General features: G+C 37.0%; 1 protein-coding gene across 1 annotated transcript; it reads right to left on the reverse strand.

Annotated features, from left to right (window-relative positions):
- Nucleotides 1-1,626: 1,626 nt before the first annotated feature.
- On the reverse strand, nucleotides 1,627-14,410 carry ccni2 (cyclin I family, member 2). The gene is made up of 7 exons (XM_039776272.1): nucleotides 14,018-14,410; nucleotides 10,441-10,597; nucleotides 5,973-6,107; nucleotides 5,080-5,154; nucleotides 4,759-4,899; nucleotides 3,378-3,608; nucleotides 1,627-2,964 (listed from the first exon to the last, which is right to left on the reverse strand). The coding sequence occupies exons 2-7, from the start codon at nucleotides 10,552-10,554 to the stop codon at nucleotides 2,596-2,598; spliced, it is 1,065 nt and encodes a 354-aa protein (XP_039632206.1). The 5' UTR covers nucleotides 10,555-10,597; nucleotides 14,018-14,410; the 3' UTR covers nucleotides 1,627-2,595.
- Nucleotides 14,411-19,419: the final 5,009 nt, after the last annotated feature.

A 19,419-nucleotide genomic window follows, 5' to 3' on the forward strand; every position in this document is an offset into this window, starting at 1 on the left:
TTGGTGCACTAGATGGAAGTGTTTAGCATATCATCAGAGTGATGTTTGAAGAGCTAATGCAAATATGAGAAAACTGGCATACTTTCATTCTGTCTGAATCATGCAGGAGGTAACACTTCATTCACAGAGCAACTCAAAGGAAAGACTGTTGATATGTACTCTATGTGGACACAGGAGGAGTAAAAAACAATTTCAATTATTGTTATAAATTCCATAGTGAGGAAATTGCACTGACATCCCTTTCAGAGGTGGTTCATGCCTTGTGCCAAATGCTGTCAAAATATGCATTAGATCTGTGTAAACCAGAACAGGATAAGAAAAAGAAAAATGGATAGAGAATTGCAAAGGGTCATTTTTCATTGTATTGCTTTAAATTTACTAATAGTGTTGGATAGTGTTTCATAAACTGTGATTATTTTTTCATGTGCAGTGTGTGTGTGAGAGATGCATCTCATTTTTCCAACCCTTTATTTTCGGAGCTCCCTTTTCCAGTACTGGCCAGGCTTGGGGAAACTATCAGCAAACAAACAGAAATTATCATGGAATTATTCAACTATTTGGCATAAAATTCATTTTAACAAACCGTAGACTAGTTAATGTAGTATTTCATGGAAATAGGCACTCTGTTGGGCTGTTCCTCCTCTTATAAGCCAACATTGCCCAATTGTGTGAATGTACACGATCACAAATATTCCTCCAATCAAAGCAATAGTTTCACATGTATGAGGGTTTTTGTATGTGTTATTTGTTGTATTAAAAAAAAAAAAAAAGGAATCAGACAGATGATACAGGCCCCTCTCATTTTCTGGGCATAGTTGAGGGTCAGTTTTTTGAAGTTAAAAAGAAAAGGTGTTCACTATAGGTTTATTATAACACCAGTCTAAGTGTTGATACCCCATGCCATTTTATACCTGCCACATGAATTTTTAAATCCTGGCATTTTTTCCCTTTCAAAATAACTTAAAGTGAGCTAACAATTCAACTGGTTAACCATTTAAGGAAAATGGCAGTAAGCCTTTTTTTTGGCTTAGAAATATTCCTAAATGTCAAAATGTTTTATTCCTGTCAGTGAAAGCTCACCTTATCTCCTTGTTGATGTACTAAACCATATTCTCATATTCTTTATATTCTATAAAGCTGTTTAGTTTACCGTTAGCAGTAGCAGATATTATGTTGGAACACTCGCGCCAATACATTTTTAAATCTAACAGGTCAACTTTCAAACAAAAAAATGTAACCCCATTATTTTGTGAAAGTGGCCTCCTTATTTAATTACTGTAAAACTGTTTTTTGTTTATATATTGTTTTTATTATTAAAAAAAAAAACTTAACAGGCATTCGTACTGCCAATATGTAGGTCTTGCCTTAGATTAGGCCCAAGGGTAGTGGGTTACAGTAGCTATATAAAAAAACATTTTCAAAGTGTTCAACCCAATAAATACTGTGCTCCAAAACATTTAAGCAGACTTCTTTTGCATTTTTCCGGATGTTAAAACCATTAATGGATTAGTTTTTCTAAATGTATCTAAAACCTATTATGCATTATGGCTTACAGCTTAAGGTGCCCTGAGGGAGAAAGAGCCTAGCATTAGTGGTGGGGGTGGGTTAGGTATAGACAGAGAAAAATAAAATTCAAGAACATTTTTATTTACAAAATAGTATAAAAAACTGGTAAGCAAGTTTCACAGTATAATAAAGTAAAAAAAAAAAATATGAAGGTGCTCTTTATCAATTCCAGAAAAAAAAATCAAAATGATTTAACAAAACAGTTATGGTAGCAATACAAAAACAAAAAAATACAGTGAAAATTGTTAGTATATACTGTAGCTGTACATACACAAAACTCACGTACTATTCAAGAAACAATATGAACCCAGCCTAATAAAAACATACAAAAATAAGACTACCATTGACAGAAGGCTTTTAGCTGCCTTTGAAATAATATTGCCATTCGCACAAACGGATATTCCCCCAGTACAGTCAGTCATTCTTCCCAGTTTCACGTAGCTTATTTAAAAGTTACTTTCAGGTACATTTAGTACCACAATATTATTTGCAGCATGACAGGAAATGCACAAGCATTGACAGGGTAAAGCAAAGTGCCATTTATGAAGGTAAGGCCTCTACATAATCTATCGTTTTGAAAACTAGTTGTTACATTTGTCATATTTGGACATTTCAGCATTGACCATATAAGGGAAGGAAAACATGTTAATGTTAAACAACATTAATTTCATAAAATAATCTTAAGTTAAAAAAAAAAACAAACTGCACCATCACAGTTGGGGCTTAGACCATCAAAGGTGTCAAATTGCACAAAATAAATATTAAAAACTCAATGCAGAATATATTTTTGGCACTAAGCATTTTAACAGTTATGGATGTTGAGCTTTTTATAGTGAAACATTAAAAAAAAAATATAGGTATTTAAACATTAAAGGATTAATGAAAGGAATGCTCACATAAAGTTGTTGGGAACTTCAAAGAAAAAGGAAAATAATGAAAGGCTCCCCAATATTAAAAAGGGACCACCGTCAATAGGAATGCTACCACTTCTGTCTAGAATGTACCTGGTGCCTCACTTTCATGTTGCAATTAAATCTCCGGTGTTTGCAGAGGTGGACAAGGAGAGATACTTCCAAGTTCTGGCCCTTTTTCACAGGCATTAATATCAGCACTTTGTCCAGTTTCCGGGGCGGTCATTCCTTCATTATAGAGGTAAACAAAGCCATCATAAAAATCATCTACCTCCATCACTTTGACATGTGTGTTGACCTTCTTCCGTCTGCAGTTTACAGGATTTGGAAACTCTTGTTCCTTTGGTTTAAATTTCATATGGTGAGCCATCAGGTCATGGTTTGCTGGGTCATAAATGTACACCATATTTGGAAGAGATGACAACTGAAGGCTACTTAAATACTGGTCAACAAGCTCTTTGCAGCGAATGAACTCCACACTGTCAATCTGTGATTTGAAAAAGTTTGATTATGTTAATAGGATTGATTTCAAAACAACAAATATATCCATATTGCAGGTTCTGGTAAAATAAATTTTACTTCTGATCTTTTCACTTGTTATGAATGCAAGTGTCTTTAAAAATGTGTAATTTTGTACATAACTACATTAAATTGAGGCATCATGTACTGAAGCAGCACATTTTATTATTTAATAAAAAACAACAATGGTTGTTTCAAAAGTTGAAGTCTGTGTTGTAATTTTATTTATCTTTAAAAGAAACTTAAAGCAAACTTTTTTTAAGCTGAGAACTGAATAAAGCAATAAAAGGCCTGAACACATTAACATGAGAACCGGGAAAAGGGTCTGAGATACTCAATGTGTGTCAGTGAAAATGACCCAAGTTAAGAATATACTCCTACCTGTGCTTTCTTTAGCAGATCAGTAAATACAGAGAACCAGTCAGGAGTCACCCTCTCCAACTCCAAAGTTATGATTGCCAAGGCAAGCGTGGAGCCTTTGAACTGCGACAGCTGGTGGCAGGCCATACAATGCTGCACCTGCCTGGTCAAGAATGCAGCATGGCGTGAAGGGTTCTTCTGAGGGAGCAGGTCTAGAATATGAGGTCGACTGGACATCACCATGGCATGGAACTGAGGTTCATGAAAACAAGCAGCAGATGCAGCAACAACATAAAAAACAAAACAGAAGATGTTGTAAGAACTTGGCCTATGACATTTAATCAACATTTACCACCACCTTTGCTAACTTTTTTGGCATTCTGGGAAATTTTTCCCCATTTGCAAATGTGCCGTGCTTGTTTATTGAAGTGTCTACACTGCTGAAACCTGGAGAGATACTTTTGACATAGTGCTCCAAAATGTCAGCCTCACTGTAATATGCCAGAGTTGACTTTCTTGTAATGTGTTGTTATGTATTTGCAACATCCTTCGTGGCTGTGCTGACCTTTAATGTGTAGCTAAGGAGCCTTGATGGCATGTCTATATTTACAGGTAAGGATCATATTGGAGTGACAAGACAGATTCCAAAATGTTTCATGTCCAAGTTAACAGCCTGTATTTAAAAAAATAATTCTATATATATATAAAAAAAATCTAAAATCTCTCTGAGGATTGCATCTCTGTTCATAGAAGGCATATGGATCTTTGTGTAACTGATGGAAACAAATGATTGCACATTTTCTGGTTATATAATTCCATATGTAACACTGCATTTGGAACTTTTATAAAGTTAGGAGTGCCGTTTATCTTTGAACCCAGTAGAGGCATAAGTTATTAGGGCCAGACTGTTGATACTACTTGCAGTATAACGCTGGATGAATTAATATGTAGTGCCATAATTCAAAACAGTGGTAAATCTTCAGACTAAACCAGCAAATGAATGATTTTTAAAATTAAAAACAGTTCACTGTAACACTTGAAACCTGAACTACAAATACTGTGTTTTTGAATATAACTTCACACAAGTAAAAACAAAAAGTATTTTTTTAAATGTAAAAGAAAAACAATATTGGCTTTGTAAACTAAATATATTTCTGCTTTCTAATGGCCAATAAAGCAAACAATCAAAATCCATGTCCTTCTGTGCCTAGATTTTGGCCATAGTTTCCTTAAATTAGAAATTCAGCAATAAAGGTCTTATTTATACATCATTCTTGACAGTACATTCCAAGCTAGAGACTAAAATGCTGCTTATATAATGTATGTATATTTATTTTTTTCTTATGACCTATTGCCAATGTACCCAATGACTTGAAAATAAATAAAAAGGCTTATTACTTACGATGTTTATGAAGTCAACTGGTGTTGCAATATAAAGATCCCAGTGCAGCTTGTCCAATATGATCCTCTCCATTCTTAGAATTTCAGCTGGTGAGCAATTGCATTGGCTCTGCACTGCAAAGTCACCGACTGACAAAATCATCTGTTAAGTGATAATATTATATAAAACACCACAACAATAAAGCCATAATGCATTAAATAATTGTGTAAACTTATCTTTTTTCCTTGTCATTAAGTTAAACTGAATTAAGGAACCCCTGTAACCCTGAAGTGGTTTGATAACGGATGGCTGGATGAATTAAATATTTGACTCCGAACTCACCTCTGCCTCCTCGTTGGTTTTTGCAGCAAGAATCAAGCAGGTCACTGTAATGCACCGTAAGTATTTTGGTTGTGCCTGTGAGGTTGAGAAGTAGTAAGATCGTAAGACGGTGTTTAAAAAGAAAGATGGTAAAGTTATTTATTAATGATAACCTAACTTTCTACCCCAAACAATTCCCAAGTAATGTTATATACAGCCCACAGTATTTATATTCATTATTTTCAGCATACAGAAAGTGTAATAAAATGTTATGAAAATGATATGCAAAGAAGAAATGTAACTTTCTAAACGAATTACACTTTTTTGGGCTGTTGACACCTCAAAATAAATTGTTTATAACCACATTGTAATGAGCAAGTACAAAGCTTGCTTTGCTGTATGTGCCCCATTTGTAAAGATTTGTGCCGATACTGTATTATACTTTAATTACAGTAAGCTGCTAATAAGTTAATATTACAGATTACACTTTTTCTCAAATTATTATCCTAAATTTGGCACACTTTTGTGCTATGCAGGATGACAGTTGACTTATTTCCTGGACTTTTATATGCTCTTTGTTCAGTTCCACAAGTGACTATGCAAGAAAATACATTTTATTCAGCATCTTTCAAAGCGGACTCCACTCTGAAACATTGCAGTGTAAAGCTTACTGAAAATCTGAACAGATACGTATTTTCAAAGTTCACAAGATGCCTTAAATGGTTCACAAATGGTTTTTACAAATCACAAATAATAACTTCAATTTCAAAGAAGTATTCTGTGCTGAAAAGGCTCCGATCTCAAATGCAAGAAGGCTAGCTTTCTGTGTTATTAAACATGGCATTCCACCGTCAGACTGAGTCAAGTACTAACACATAATCAGTCCAACTGCTAAGAATCTTTTGGCTTCTCACCTTTACCACTGCCAGCAGTCTGTTCAGAATGCTCACTGCCAGAGCAAAGGTTTCTGGGTAGAATTTAAAACGACAGCACAGCTCCCCCAGCCACAAAACTGCCTCATCGTGTTGAGACGGAGAGATATCAGTGCCCTGAAGAAGACATTGAGGAGAGTTACAATAAATTAGTAAAGCTAAAGTGCCCTTTATAATATTTATTTAAAATGACAAAGTACTGGGATGTTTCAGTACACAAGAAACTTAAAAATATACATTTCATATTTTGCTAAATTCTTTCTTCCAAAAAAAGAGATTTGAGGTCTTTATAAGTCCCTGGTAACTGGACCGGAATCAAGGAAGTGATGATACTTTATTACTATTAAAACGGAAGACTCATGATCTGCTAGGGTTGCTACATAATGATCTGGGGCCTCATGTATAACGCCGTGCGTAGAACTCGCACTATAACATGGCGTAAGCACAAAAGCCGAAATGTGCTTACGCACAGAAAAATCCAGGTGCAGGAATCTGTGCGTACTCCAACTTCCACGTTCTTCTGCTACATAAATCCCGATCAGCGTGAAAACGAACGCTCGTGCTTTATGTTACGCCCCAACTCCTCCCAGAATTACGCCTTTTTTGAATATGCAAATCAATATAAATCGCCCTTAAGCGCAGCCTTCTGTGAAAAGACAATGGGAAAAGCACGGGGGAAAATATAAGAATTTCAGCGAATACCAAGTGGAGGCAAAGGAAAAACTTACTATTTGTTCAAATAAACTGTGGTATAATCAACAAAAGAAAGTTGATCGAGTGACAGAGTGTTGGAGAAACTTGAACGCTCACATTCACAAATCGCACAGTGCCGGAAATAAAAAAGAAGTCACATATCAAAGACGCCGTGAAAAGCCAAGTTGTAAGCCCACTGTCCGAGTGTCATATGAAAGCTTATTAGGGTACAGAGAAAAAAGGCACACAGTGGGGGAAAAAGCACGAAATGTCAACTTCAATCTCGACATTTCCACTTTAATCACATAGTTTATTTTGTCATTTAGTAGAACATTATAAACTTCATCTTAAAATCGTTTAATTAACCAGTTTCTCAAATCACATCGTAATTAAAGTATAGCACGTTAATGCTTTGTTTTGTATTTGATCTTCTACTCGTATGTGATCTATGTGTATGAATCACTACTTGCTTCTTAAACTGGCTCTCTTCCTCCAACTGGACACAGAGTCCATTACATTCATGATATTACAGCTCTCTGAATAACTAAAATACTGAGATGTATACATGATGTCATTTTCATGAAGATAGGAGTTAAAGCACGTTATTAAACATGTGTTTCACTTCGATGAAATAATTTATTGCAGCAGTACTCAGGGGTGGCTCTAGGCTTGTAGTGGCACTGGGCAGAGGAAGAATCGGTGGCTCCTTCGCCCGCCCGTCAGTAAGGTAGCTTATGCACGGTGGATGGCCTCGTCCATTGCGGACACTGCATAGCCGCCTCGTGCTCATGACACAAGCATTTAACTTTTGCCGAAATTTGTCGCTGCGTTTTTAGCTGTGTTGTTATTTTCTCTTTCTGTTTTATATTCAATATATATTGGCGTAGCCGTCACTGCAGTCAGTGCTTTTCTTTCCCCAAGTAACCGATCGCCACACAATCAGCTCTGTAATAGAAGTTAAGCCATCTGTAAGCTTAGCGCTGATTCTTCAAAACGTTTAAAGAACATTGAAATATCTTCGTAGTACATGTTTAATTATTCTATCCTTAACGACACTCCCAGTGAAGAATATAGATTATTTAAATGAAGTTAGTTTTATCTGTATAATTTAATAAACATATTTTGCTGCATTTCACCTTAAAAATGATATTGTCATCATATGTAAATATGCGCTTTATAAAGTGGCTCAGGTTGTGCGATATTATAACTGTAGTGCAAGTTTACAGTGGGGTGATTGTACTTATAAGTACAAACAGTTCGACAAGGTGCAATTGATTGAATGCATTTACAGTTCTTGGGATGAAACTGTTTCTGAACTGCGAGGTCCGTACAGGAAAGGCTTTAAAACGTTTTGCAGTGGCTGAGACAGCGTGTGCTTAATGCCGTATATCGATAATTCTCTTTCCGATCAGCTGCTGTTGTGATTCACACTCAGATACAGTGATATAAATACTCCGAGTGGTGCAGTGAGAGAAATATGGAAAAAGATGATCCACTGTGGCATCTCCTAACGGGAGGAGCTAGAAGAAGAAGAAGAAGAGAGTAACAACGCTAAAGCAGTTATGGTATTTAGAATAGTTTGACCATTCTGTGGACCATTATATTGTTACAAGTTAATTACAATCAGATGCATTACACTAATAAACAATATGCGGTTAGTTTCGGTGTATTTATAAAGCCGCGTCAGGAAAATAAGGTGTAACCACATAGGAACAGTAGCACTGCTTTGACGCTGGGTGCCGCCAGTCTGCAAAACCGAGCGGAGAATTTGCGTACGACAAGGTATGAGGTACCGTGGAAAAGTGCGTGGCTTTACGCCAAGTGTAAGTTTTATACATCGCGATTTGAACGTGGAAAAGTTCTTACGCAACATTTCTGTGCGTATGCACCATTTATACATGAGGCCCCTGGTGATTTCTCACTGGTTAGATAAAAAGCTACAATTTTAAAAAATACAGCTTCTGATCTTCACACAAAGGTTACAGTAATAATACAATATCTAACGCCATTTTATTGTAATGTTTTCAAAACATGCAGAGTAACTCATTACCAGTAGAAGCCAATTTCATCAGCTGCCTGGAGCAATCGCTGACATACTGTATGGCAGGAAAGAGGACCAACTGTATCCTGGGACTAGTGAAGAGTGAACCCTGCAGAGTTTGCTTTGCAGTGTTTAAGCAACATCATTGAAATGTTCTGGAATTTTGCTGAACTCCATGAAATGCGTTGAAGTCAACAGGGAAAGAGGAACTGGAACAGTTTTGAGTGGATTATAATGGTGCAATGGTATTTAAATTGCCTCAGAGTGCTAGGGAAGCATCTGCCAACTATGCCTAGTGACTGATTGTGTCTAACAATGTGAATTGAGATGTGAGGCAGCAGTGCTAACCACTGTGTCACCATGCCTCAAGCAAGAAGATGCAGATAGAACAATAACTACGAACAAAATACAAAAAATGGCCACAAACTAGAAATAAGTTTAAAAAAAAAATGTGCTTGCTTTGCTCCAATCTTAGGAAACACATTAGCCAAGCAATGATCTTTCTGATCTCTGTACCCATGCTTTATCTAGATCTGTTATATCTGGTGGCAGTACTTGTACTATTTTCATTATGGTCTGCTAATGTACCCCTCATGTACCCTTTCTTTAAAAGATATATAAGGTGAAAGGACGGAGCACTGATCAGACCATGATACTGTACACATGCATGCCTGAAGCAGCTTGGCAGTGATCTTACAGGAGACATGCATAAAAGTTCTATGCATGGCTGTTACAGCTCTGTGATGTCATGTTGGCCTCACAAAGCATCATGGAGTGTTGGGGGAAAAAAAAATGTTTGCATTAGCTGACCGCAAGGCAAATTTATAGGAAATTGTTCTGTGAACAATTGATGTTCACCGGTGGGGTGAATACAGAATATTCTCTTTGAAAAAAACCTTTGGCGATTGTATTTCTTCTTTTAAGCTCTCAGCTAACCAGAAATGAAATGCTGCAAAGAATACAGCTGTGAATACTGGGGGATAACATTTGCAAGAATGGCAGATGTCAATTAATTTGCATAGCTTTTCTATTCAACTATAACAAGCAGCCTATAATTTACATGGCTCCATGATAGCTGACAAAAGTGCTGTTCAATTCAGCCTGCATTACAAAGGGCAAACCAAACTCAACTCCATTAAATTTTGCAGCTGTTCACATATTTAGATGGCTGATATTGTCCGAGTTAAGTCCCATATCAAACTTCCATGAGAAGCAGAAAGCTATGCTGGCAGCTGGTGAGATTTTTTTTTTTTTTGCCAGTGTGGGAACACAGAGGTCTCTTGCATGTTGTAATCTGTACAGCATGCTGCACAAGGGCAACAAGCAAGGGTTCCAGTGCGAGTATGAGCATGTGAAAGCGTGAGAGTTGCAGCTTGCATGGAAGCATGCAGTGCTGCCCCAAAATGCCAGGGTGCAGATGACCAGCACTTAGCCAAGTTATGTTTCTCAGGGAGCAGATGTCAAAAATGGGGACAAGTTATGATAGCTCGTGGGCACAGGGTGGGAAAATATAAGACTATGCTATCCCTGCAATACAACAAGTAGGTACCCTTGATATCTAGCTCTCTGTACAATTAGACCTAGGTTTACAGCTACATCATGGCATGATTGAATGAGTGCCGAGTTGGGAGGAGAGGCGTGTGTGCGTCTGAAGAGAGTATCACTAGTGATTAATAACACTTGCTGTGTTGTATATGACCCATAAAGCTTTAATACCTGAATGCTGATGTTCCTGTGTAAAGGCATCTTCCAGAGACGGCGCTCTCTGGCAAGAGCTTCTTCGAGTAGAAACGCCAGCCTCTGGCATTCTGCTGACCCTGGATATTTCATAGCACCCCTGGAACTGGCCAGTTTGCCTTGAGGGCACAGCTACCTGTAAAACAAAATATTGCAATGTAAACCACACAAGGGTTCAATCATAAAAACACCTCTCGACTGCATCACTTGAGTGATACAGACATTTTGCACCATTCTGACACACCTGCTTTTGTGGAAAACTGGACTTGGGAAAAGAAATAGTGTTCATTGCAATGTCTGATAATTAAAAAAGAAAAAAAGTAAAATAAGACAGATTGAGGCTCTTCATCTGTGTATCCTGAACAATGTTCAAATCCTGATGCAGAGAACATGTTGGTATTACACAATATACAGAAACAAGAACACATTTAATAAATATTCAAAGTGTAGGGAAGAATTATCTGAAAGCCTAAATCACCCCATTTTACACAGAGTTACTAACAACTCAAAAGAAGCTTCATGCTTTCATTAAAAGCTTGCTATTGAGTGCTTCCCCCGTCGTTCTGCACCTTTAAATTGATTCTGTCTGCTAAAGCAGTCATCTGAGCCTACCAGCTAAAGTGCTGGACTTTAAACCATGAAGTTTGTGTCTCTTAACCTACCTTTGTTGCAAAGAAAGAAAGAACTGTACTTGAACTGGTGTCCACTACAAAAAGGTGCCATATCAAATAAAAGTTGCTCCTTAAAGAGAATGGAAAGCTTATAATGTGGCATTGTATGTTTATTGCCACATAAAAGGATGGCCCTTTTGAACACCTCAAAGAACTGACCAAAGAGGATTAAATAAAGAATGGCAGATTTATAATTGATTTCATTCTCGTTAGTCACGGATGCAAAAAAAAAGCAAAGCAAATAGAAGTACCCTTTAAAAGCCCCCTATAACTGGAAAAAACTGTAAACAAATTATTAACATTTATGTGTCAAAGATGGAAAGACATATGGTCCGAACACACTGCATGTAGCTTCTCAGAGGTGTCTTTTTTCAATTATTCCTCCTTGCATAATTACACAGCAAATGAGTGGTCCCCAAACTCAGTCCTGGGGACCACATGTGGCTGCATGTTTTTGTAGTTGTTAATTGAACTCCCACCTTAATTACGTAAGCTGTTACCGACCAGTTTCAGGGTCTTGCAGTAAACGCAAAAATAACAAAATTAAATGTTTATTAAGAACAACTCATGATGATAATAGTGTTTATTTTTAACTTGGTTTTCAAGCTTTTCATCATGAATCATATATTACATCCTGCTTTTCCAGGTATTCAGGTTATTTAATCCATCATTTGCTAATGAGCAATGGGTCTGATGCTGAAGTAGTTACAGGCTTTCATCGTATATTAACTTCTAAACGTCTCTCTATTATATAAAAAAAAATCTTGGGTAGGAGACGAGACATGATCTTCTCGGAAGACACTAACATCCTGCAAGACAAGGCAATGAGACAAAAGGACAGCTGCTGTACAGGCTTTTAAATGATCGACGTGCAGCTCGGCGGCAGCAGCAAGACAGCAGCTGGTCCAACTGCATCTCCTTAGCGTGCGTTCAGCGCAAACCCCAATGCGAGCAGCGTTATACGTTCCGTGAGAGAGAGATGTAACCATGCCGGGGTTGGAAATAAAGGACAAATATTGTTTTTACAAAAGTTTAAAAGTTAAAGTGAAAATAATGCAGATGTAACAATTCCCATGAAAATAATCTTTTTAAATTGTATATCCGGTAAACCAAACCTGGGGGTGGGCGAGCTAAGCAAGCAGGGGGCAGAGCCCCTATTCTTATAAATGTACTTTCTAAAGACTTGTACAAATCTTTAAAACAAACTACATCAATAGTATCTAGCTAAATCTAAATTATTTAAATGCACAAAAACTATCATAAACTTGTGAGCAGGAAGCAAATATTAGAAGATGTAAACTATAAGGCAGATGACACACCAGTTAGCAGATCTGCCTCACAGCTCCAGTCACCATTTCTGTGCAGCATACATGTTTTGCTCACATTAATGACAATTTTTCTCCAGGTTTTCTGAACACATTTATGTTGTATTAACTGGGGACTCTGCTTTGCCCTCATGTTAATGGGATGGCCTGCATGTACAGGCCCCTAGGTTGCATCGGTCCTCTTGAATCCTAATCTATCAGAATAGCTCCTGCCTCCTGTGGCACCGATTTGGAATAAGCAAGTTTAATAATAAATGAACAGATAACCTAATTATATTTTATAAACAAATCAGATTAAAAATCTGTTTTAGTTAAATAAACTGTAAAACCTTACCGATTTAATGTACTGAAAGATGTATTAAGATAATACAAGATTTAAACAAGGAATCACCGATTGCTTCTTTAATTGATTATTGCAACAAAAAAAAATCTAATTCTATACTTGCCGTTTTAGTTTACCTACTTATGTGCTGACTGTTACTATTCGTTACTTTTATTTTTTATACACTGTATTTCAAATTTTTGTCTAGATGTGGTTTACCACCTGGATCTTCTGCTAGAATAAGATATATTCACAAACCCACTTAATCCAATTTAGGGTCAGAAATGAACACGAATAAAAGGCAGTATTCACATAAAGATTATATCTGAAAATTCTAACTGCTTACAGTTCTTTGGCATATTTCTATTTGGAAAGAATCGTTGTGATTTTTGAAGAAAAAAAAATCTCAAAACAGGCCTGGGGCCTTAAAGTTGTGATTGGCATTGGAAGTACTAGATGACTCTTCCGAGATTCAACTGATAGCTGTGTATTAATTAGGTTTCTCCGACTTACTAGGCTCCTACAGTACAATTACTCCTGTGTTCAACTAAAACTCCTCATCGCTACGAGCAGGTCTGTTAGTAAAGTAAGTAGAGCGGGGACTAGTGGGCTTTGCGTTTGAAAGCACAACTGCTTCCTTCGTCTACCTACGTAGTCACGCAAGTTATTCTGTGCAATTTGAAGATGCCATACTGATGAACAAAAGACGCTGCAGCTGACCGTTCCTGCGGACGCCGACGACAATAATAAAATGCAGGGTAGGCGTCTTGCAAAGGTGGAAGCCGAACGGTGTCCGTCACTCATACGATGTATACACTGCATAAATTAAGGAGCCAAATTAATCATTTGCATCCTGTTTTAAATTGGCATCAAGATTTGAGCTAAACTTCCAAGAATGTTTAATTAATCTGAAGAAAGAAAAAAAAATCACAAAGCTTGCAAACAGCAGAAATACCACTGCATGCAACTGAAACGTACGGTTGGCTTCTAAAAAATATTCTAACCAAAAGTTAATAAGGTACACGCATGTATAGACTTCATTTTGCAAAAAAAAAAAAATACAAAACCATGTAAATACTATACGTATTTCAGTTTATCACTGCAGGAGGCTCATTGCTGTTTAATGGGCGGCACATTCCAACCGTAATATTGTACATGTATACATACACAGAATACAGTGCATATTTTAATTAATCCGTTCTTTCAGGAAAACTATAAAAAAAACCAAATATTCTTACCTCCCCGTAACAAAACACGACGCTTTCTTCTGACCCTCGGCTCATTTAACGGGTCAAGTTCTGCTTTTATTCGTCCATTTTGCGCTCTTCAACAAACTGACAAAAAAACGAAAACAAAGCTTTTGCTGCCCGTAAGGGACCTCGGATATTTTGTTGATAAGCTTGGAGCCGAAAAGAAGGGGTCATTATAAAAATGTTTTGATTTTAAATAAAAATTACGCACAAAAATGGAAAAAAAAATCAAAATGTCAAACAAAAGCTTTGCAGAAAGAAAACAAAAATACCAAAGAGGTGCAAACCCGTTTTCGGTCTCGATTTACAGAAAACCCACCCCTCACGGTTGCTGTTCCGTATTGAAGCAATTCGAACGCACGGACCCCGCCCCCTTCACTAACGTCATCAGGTTCCTGAAAACAAAGCGAGAGGCCAGCAGGAAACGATGTGCACTTGGGATTGTGGGTATACAGTTCTGAGCAAATTCAAATCACTGGCGTAGGTGCTTAGTGAGAGATTTAAGTTAGTTCGCTCGAGGTTTAAAATGCTATTGCATTCTAGAGCGCCCAGATGGTTAGATTGTTAGCCATTAGAACAGGTGTGTCAATTAATATACTTTCTGCACTTCCTTTATTCATTATTACTTGGTACTGTGCATTTTATCTCTGCAAAATCTTTTCATATTTGGCTCTTCGTTTTCTGAACTGGTTAATTCATTTTAATAATTGCGAGGACATCAAATGCAAGGTTGGAATTAGCCTTAGATGATTAGACGATACTCTCTTTTTCTTTGTACTTGTTTGAATATGAAAACAAAATCAGAAATAGCGTAAGCCATCCTAATTCGGGGTGTTATTAAGAATTGTAATGATTTACTTTTGTATATTAGCAGTTAGGTTTTGTGAATCTGGGAATTCTAACTAACTTCTATTTTGTTTTGAGCTCTTCACATGGGGTAATCAATTTTGTGCACTTCTCTCATGCTTCCACACAGTTCCTAGACTTAAGCTACTCGATTATGTTGACCTCTTTTACGTATTTACATATGTGGCTGCCGCCTTTATCCAAGGTGACATACAACATTTATGGCACAACTGGTTCCATTTCTTTTGGTTTTCCAATTGGAGCACAGGCAGGACAAGTGATTTGCTCATGGTCACACAGTGGCAGTAGTGGGATTTGAACCCATATCCTCAAGTCCAAAGCCACACTGCCTGCCTTTTGTAAGTTGCTTTGGATAAAAACATTTGTTAAGCAAACTAATGCAAATTTACTTCATGAGGTAGAAGTATATAATAATCGAGAATACCTTGCATTAAGTATTTGAAATACAAAAAAAAGTGCTTCAATTTAATGTTTAAGGTCTAAATATTCTCAAGTGTAATAGAAAAACAAATTAAAAAGATAACATTATATTTTTAATTATAATTATGGTGCTAAAATGGTCTAAAAAGATACTCAAAATGCTTATGTTTGAAATTTATCATTTAAAGGGCTAGCACCAGTGGTAAAGAATTAGGATATCAGAATTATTATCATATTCATGATCATCAACCTTGAAATAGCAGAGTTATACTTCTTTCCTCATGAGACTTCATACAATCAAATACACAATTTCGTTTTTTTTTAAATTAATTTTATTGTAATCATTACATACAAATCAATCAATTTTTACAAAAAGTAGGATTGAGAACAAGTCGACCCCGAGAGAGCGAGCATGGCCAATGGGGTAAAACTTAATGCTGAAATTCATAATTTCTTATCCATATTTGAAAAACTAAAACAACTCCTTTTCATTCATTGTGTTATAGTTTCTTAGAGGGATTAACCAAAAAAAAAAAAAAAATAGATAATGGAGAAACTCCAGTAGACACCACAAAGATCAAAACCAAAAGTCTGTCCTATATTTCAAAAGTACCAAACTGCTAATTAGGAATTAAAGTCAAGAATCAGAAAAAGGGGTCAGAAACAATGAAGAAAAAAAAAAAAAAGACAAAATGCTCACATTAATTATTTTTCATTTATTTGCAAACTGAGATAGTTAATGGATGAACAGAGGAAAACCAAGTTGTCTAGCAACCCACACACAAAATACTGGTTGTCAAACTTCCCAAAATGGCATTAAAGTGACACAAATAACAATAACAAATACCTGAAATTCTGCATAAAACAGATAGGTAGTAGATAGGTAATCTGAATTTTAAACACTTTTTGACCATCTGATTTTATAGCTCCTCTTATATACTGCATGAGGACCAATATTCGAGCACTATCTGTTATAAACATTCAGACTATTCATGCAAGTCTCATTGTGCTAGTTATAATATATATATAATATACTGTAAACGCCCTCCACAATGATGATAGGCTTAATTCATATGGAAATAATTTCATTTTTGGTAACTGAAGCTATTTTTCTCATGCATTTTCAGGCTACCTCTGGCTTACATTTCACAATCCAGCTTTTACTTGGGAGTTTTGATAATTGACTACCTGAGAAGGAAATCTTTAACTGATACACAAAGCCCATTATGAAATTGCTTTGAGTTTTGACATCCTGGTTTGCGGACTAAATCATTTCTTCAATACAGTATTTACTTTTGTTTTTATGCTTATTTAAATTTTGATTATTCTTCTGCTGATGCCGTAAGTGCTAAGTTTTTAGGATTCTCACTGCCATTTTGTGGCTTCACATTTACCGTTGTTATGCCTTTTGCTAGCCACATGACATAGTAATTAAAATGGTAATGGTAATAGATGGGTGAGTATCAACATCAAAGTCAGAATGCATAATAATTGCGACATCAACATCAGAACCAGAAGATGATAATGGTATCTAAACATCATGTTGGGTAGTTGCAAAAAGGAGCTGTGATAAAACATTCTTGGGGAATCAGTTCTCTGACCTCCAGAGGTCTGCGAAAAAAGAATTTCCAATCAGAGATTAATAAAAAAATCAAAAAATGCTGCCATAGAAGTGGTAGAAGTCTTTACATTTATTTCACAGACAGCAGACTGGATAACACGAAAAGGAATCTCAACATTTGGAAGAAACAAAGACATCAAAGTGACTAATGGGATAAAGATCACAGAAGAAGCCATGGGAGAGAAAATGTACCTTTGCCCTGGAAACTGTCAATAATTTCAAAAACTTGATTTGTATAATCATAAATAAAGGAAGTGAGCGAGCTTGAGGTCTGTCAGCTACAAAACAAATGGCTTCAACCCAGATCCACAAGATTTTTTCAGGAGTTACTGCCATTCTGGCCTGAGCTGTTGGGGAACAGAAGAATCGGCTGATCATGAAAGGATAGATTGAGGATTTCCTGTACCTTCTGGAAACTGTGTGATGGTCAACATAATTGAGTAATCTTGCGATTGTGCACCTCAGTCTATATTTTCTATGACATCTTTCAGTCACCTGGAGGAAATCATGCATCTTGGGAAATGTAGTTGACCACAGTTTTTCCAAAAATTGTATTGGGTTGTTAGTCTCAGCATTTTTTCATTCCTATGATACAAATATTATTTCTTGGATTTCTGTTCTTTTAATGTGGTAATTTGGGAGTTAGAGATGTAGCTTGCTGTTTGAAACATATGTCATGTCAACTCACTGTCTTCATCTATGCCATGAGCTTCTTCATGGTCTTTGTCTACTCTTCCTTGAACTCTTTTAAATTGCAGTGAAGTGTGCCAGGTTTTTCTTGAAATCTGTACTGTATGGAGTCGTTAATGTCAGGAAGCAAAAGAAAACTACCATGAATGACGAGGTGTCCTTGAAAGTGGAGAGCTTTCTGCACTGAGGTAGAATCCACAGAATGGAATCTTCTGGAAGACAAAAATCACTGGAGCCTCTGATGAATGGCAAGTATAATGATCTATTTATGTTGGGTTTTGGGATATGTTTGGGAGGAATTACATGGAAAAAATACAGAAAAAGCTAATGGCAACACACAGCTATCCTTACACATCTTCCTCCACCACTATGTATATACACCGTATATTTGATACAGTATATATTTATGTGTTCAGCAAATTAGCATATTATGGTGCTATGACTGCATTGTGCTCACATACTGTATTACAGTATAAAAACGGCCAGAGCAGACCCTCTTTTTCCTTGGGAGACTGCGTTCTTTTAATGTGGGAAGTGATATCCTGTACATGTTCTGTAACTCTGTGTTGGCCAGTGATTTTTTACTCTGTTGTGTACAGGGCTGGCAACATCACTTCAACAGAGGCACACAAAATCAAAAAGTTAATTAATAAGGGCAGGCACAGTTATGGGGTGCACTCTCGACTCCCAGGAGGTAGTAGAAAAGGAGAGAATGAAAACAAAAGTGAGTGTCATTATGAACAATGCTGCACATCCTCTCTCTGACAGATTAACATTGAGCACTTTCAATCAAAGAATTATTCAGCAGAAGTGTGTCAAAAAATGCTACTGGGGCACCTACCGGTATATACCAACAGCAATATGCCTGCATAATGCCTCACTATGACTGTGATAGTCAAGTCAGAAATTTTCCTTCTTGTTTGTTTTCTTTCTTTTAGTCATTCTGATGTTTATTTGAGAGGGGCTTGTTGTTTTTCATAAGATAAGATTATTTGTTGAGCTTCTGTAAAAAAAAAGAAAAACTCCCCATTGGGACAAATAAAGATCTATCTATCTATTGTGAAGCTCAGGGGCGCTCCAGTCGCCCCAGCCCAGACACAGACAGGCAGAGACATGGTTTTGCCACACAACGCACATTTATTCAGGTGGGAAGTGCTTTTCTTGCTTCCCACAGCAGCACAACACAAATAAACAGCACCAAATCCCAGTCCTTTTCTTCTCTCTTTCTTTGCCTTTACTCCTCTCCAGGGAAGCTTCATCCACCTCCTCCCAACTCTGGCCCTCTAAGTAATGGTGGCTGGCTCCTTTTGTAGGACACCCAGAAGGACTCCAGGTGTCCAATGAGCTTCTTCCAGCATATGGCTCGGCAAAGGTCCATGTGCCTTCTTGCGGTGGCCATGGGCCCCTGCTGCAAGCTAAGGGGGCTGCCCTCTACTGTTCCGGGGGAGATAGTGTCCAGAATAAGCTCTCTCTCCCTCAGTCCTTCTGTGATGGAGGTGTCCTGGCTAGGTAAAGTGTCCTGGCAGTCCGCTACACTATCTATTTATCCTTCCTTGTCTGGATAGTAAACAGTCTTATTTAACAAAGCCATTTGGTGCCTTCTTTATCAGGTGTCCAGAGAGGTTGTAACGCTAGTGTGAAGATGTAAACAAAATAATACCCATTGGTGTTTACAATATTTCAAGTTATTTGTGCAGTGTGAACACAAAGCCAGTCTGATTTGTATTTACTTTCACATTACACAAGAACTTAAACTGGTTTTACTCCCCTTTCAGGCGTTAGTTTTGTGATA

This window comes from Polypterus senegalus, chromosome 13 (genome assembly GCF_016835505.1).
Source record: "Polypterus senegalus isolate Bchr_013 chromosome 13, ASM1683550v1, whole genome shotgun sequence".
NCBI classification, from domain to species: Eukaryota; Metazoa; Chordata; class Cladistia; order Polypteriformes; family Polypteridae; genus Polypterus; species Polypterus senegalus.

What these genes read in the sequence shown, in the direction of transcription:
- ccni2 (XM_039776272.1), bottom strand. Translation starts at nt 10,554, where the DNA reads ATGAAATATCCAGGGTCAGCAGAATGCCAGAGGCTGGCGTTTCTACTC. An exon ending in GACTGCTGGCAGTGGTAAAG is followed by an intron (nt 5,155 to 5,972) that starts GTGAGAAGCCAA and finishes TCAACCTCACAG; the next exon opens with GCACAACCAAAATACTTACG. An exon ending in ATCTGCTAAAGAAAGCACAG is followed by an intron (nt 2,965 to 3,377) that starts GTAGGAGTATAT and finishes TTCAAATCACAG; the next exon opens with ATTGACAGTGTGGAGTTCAT.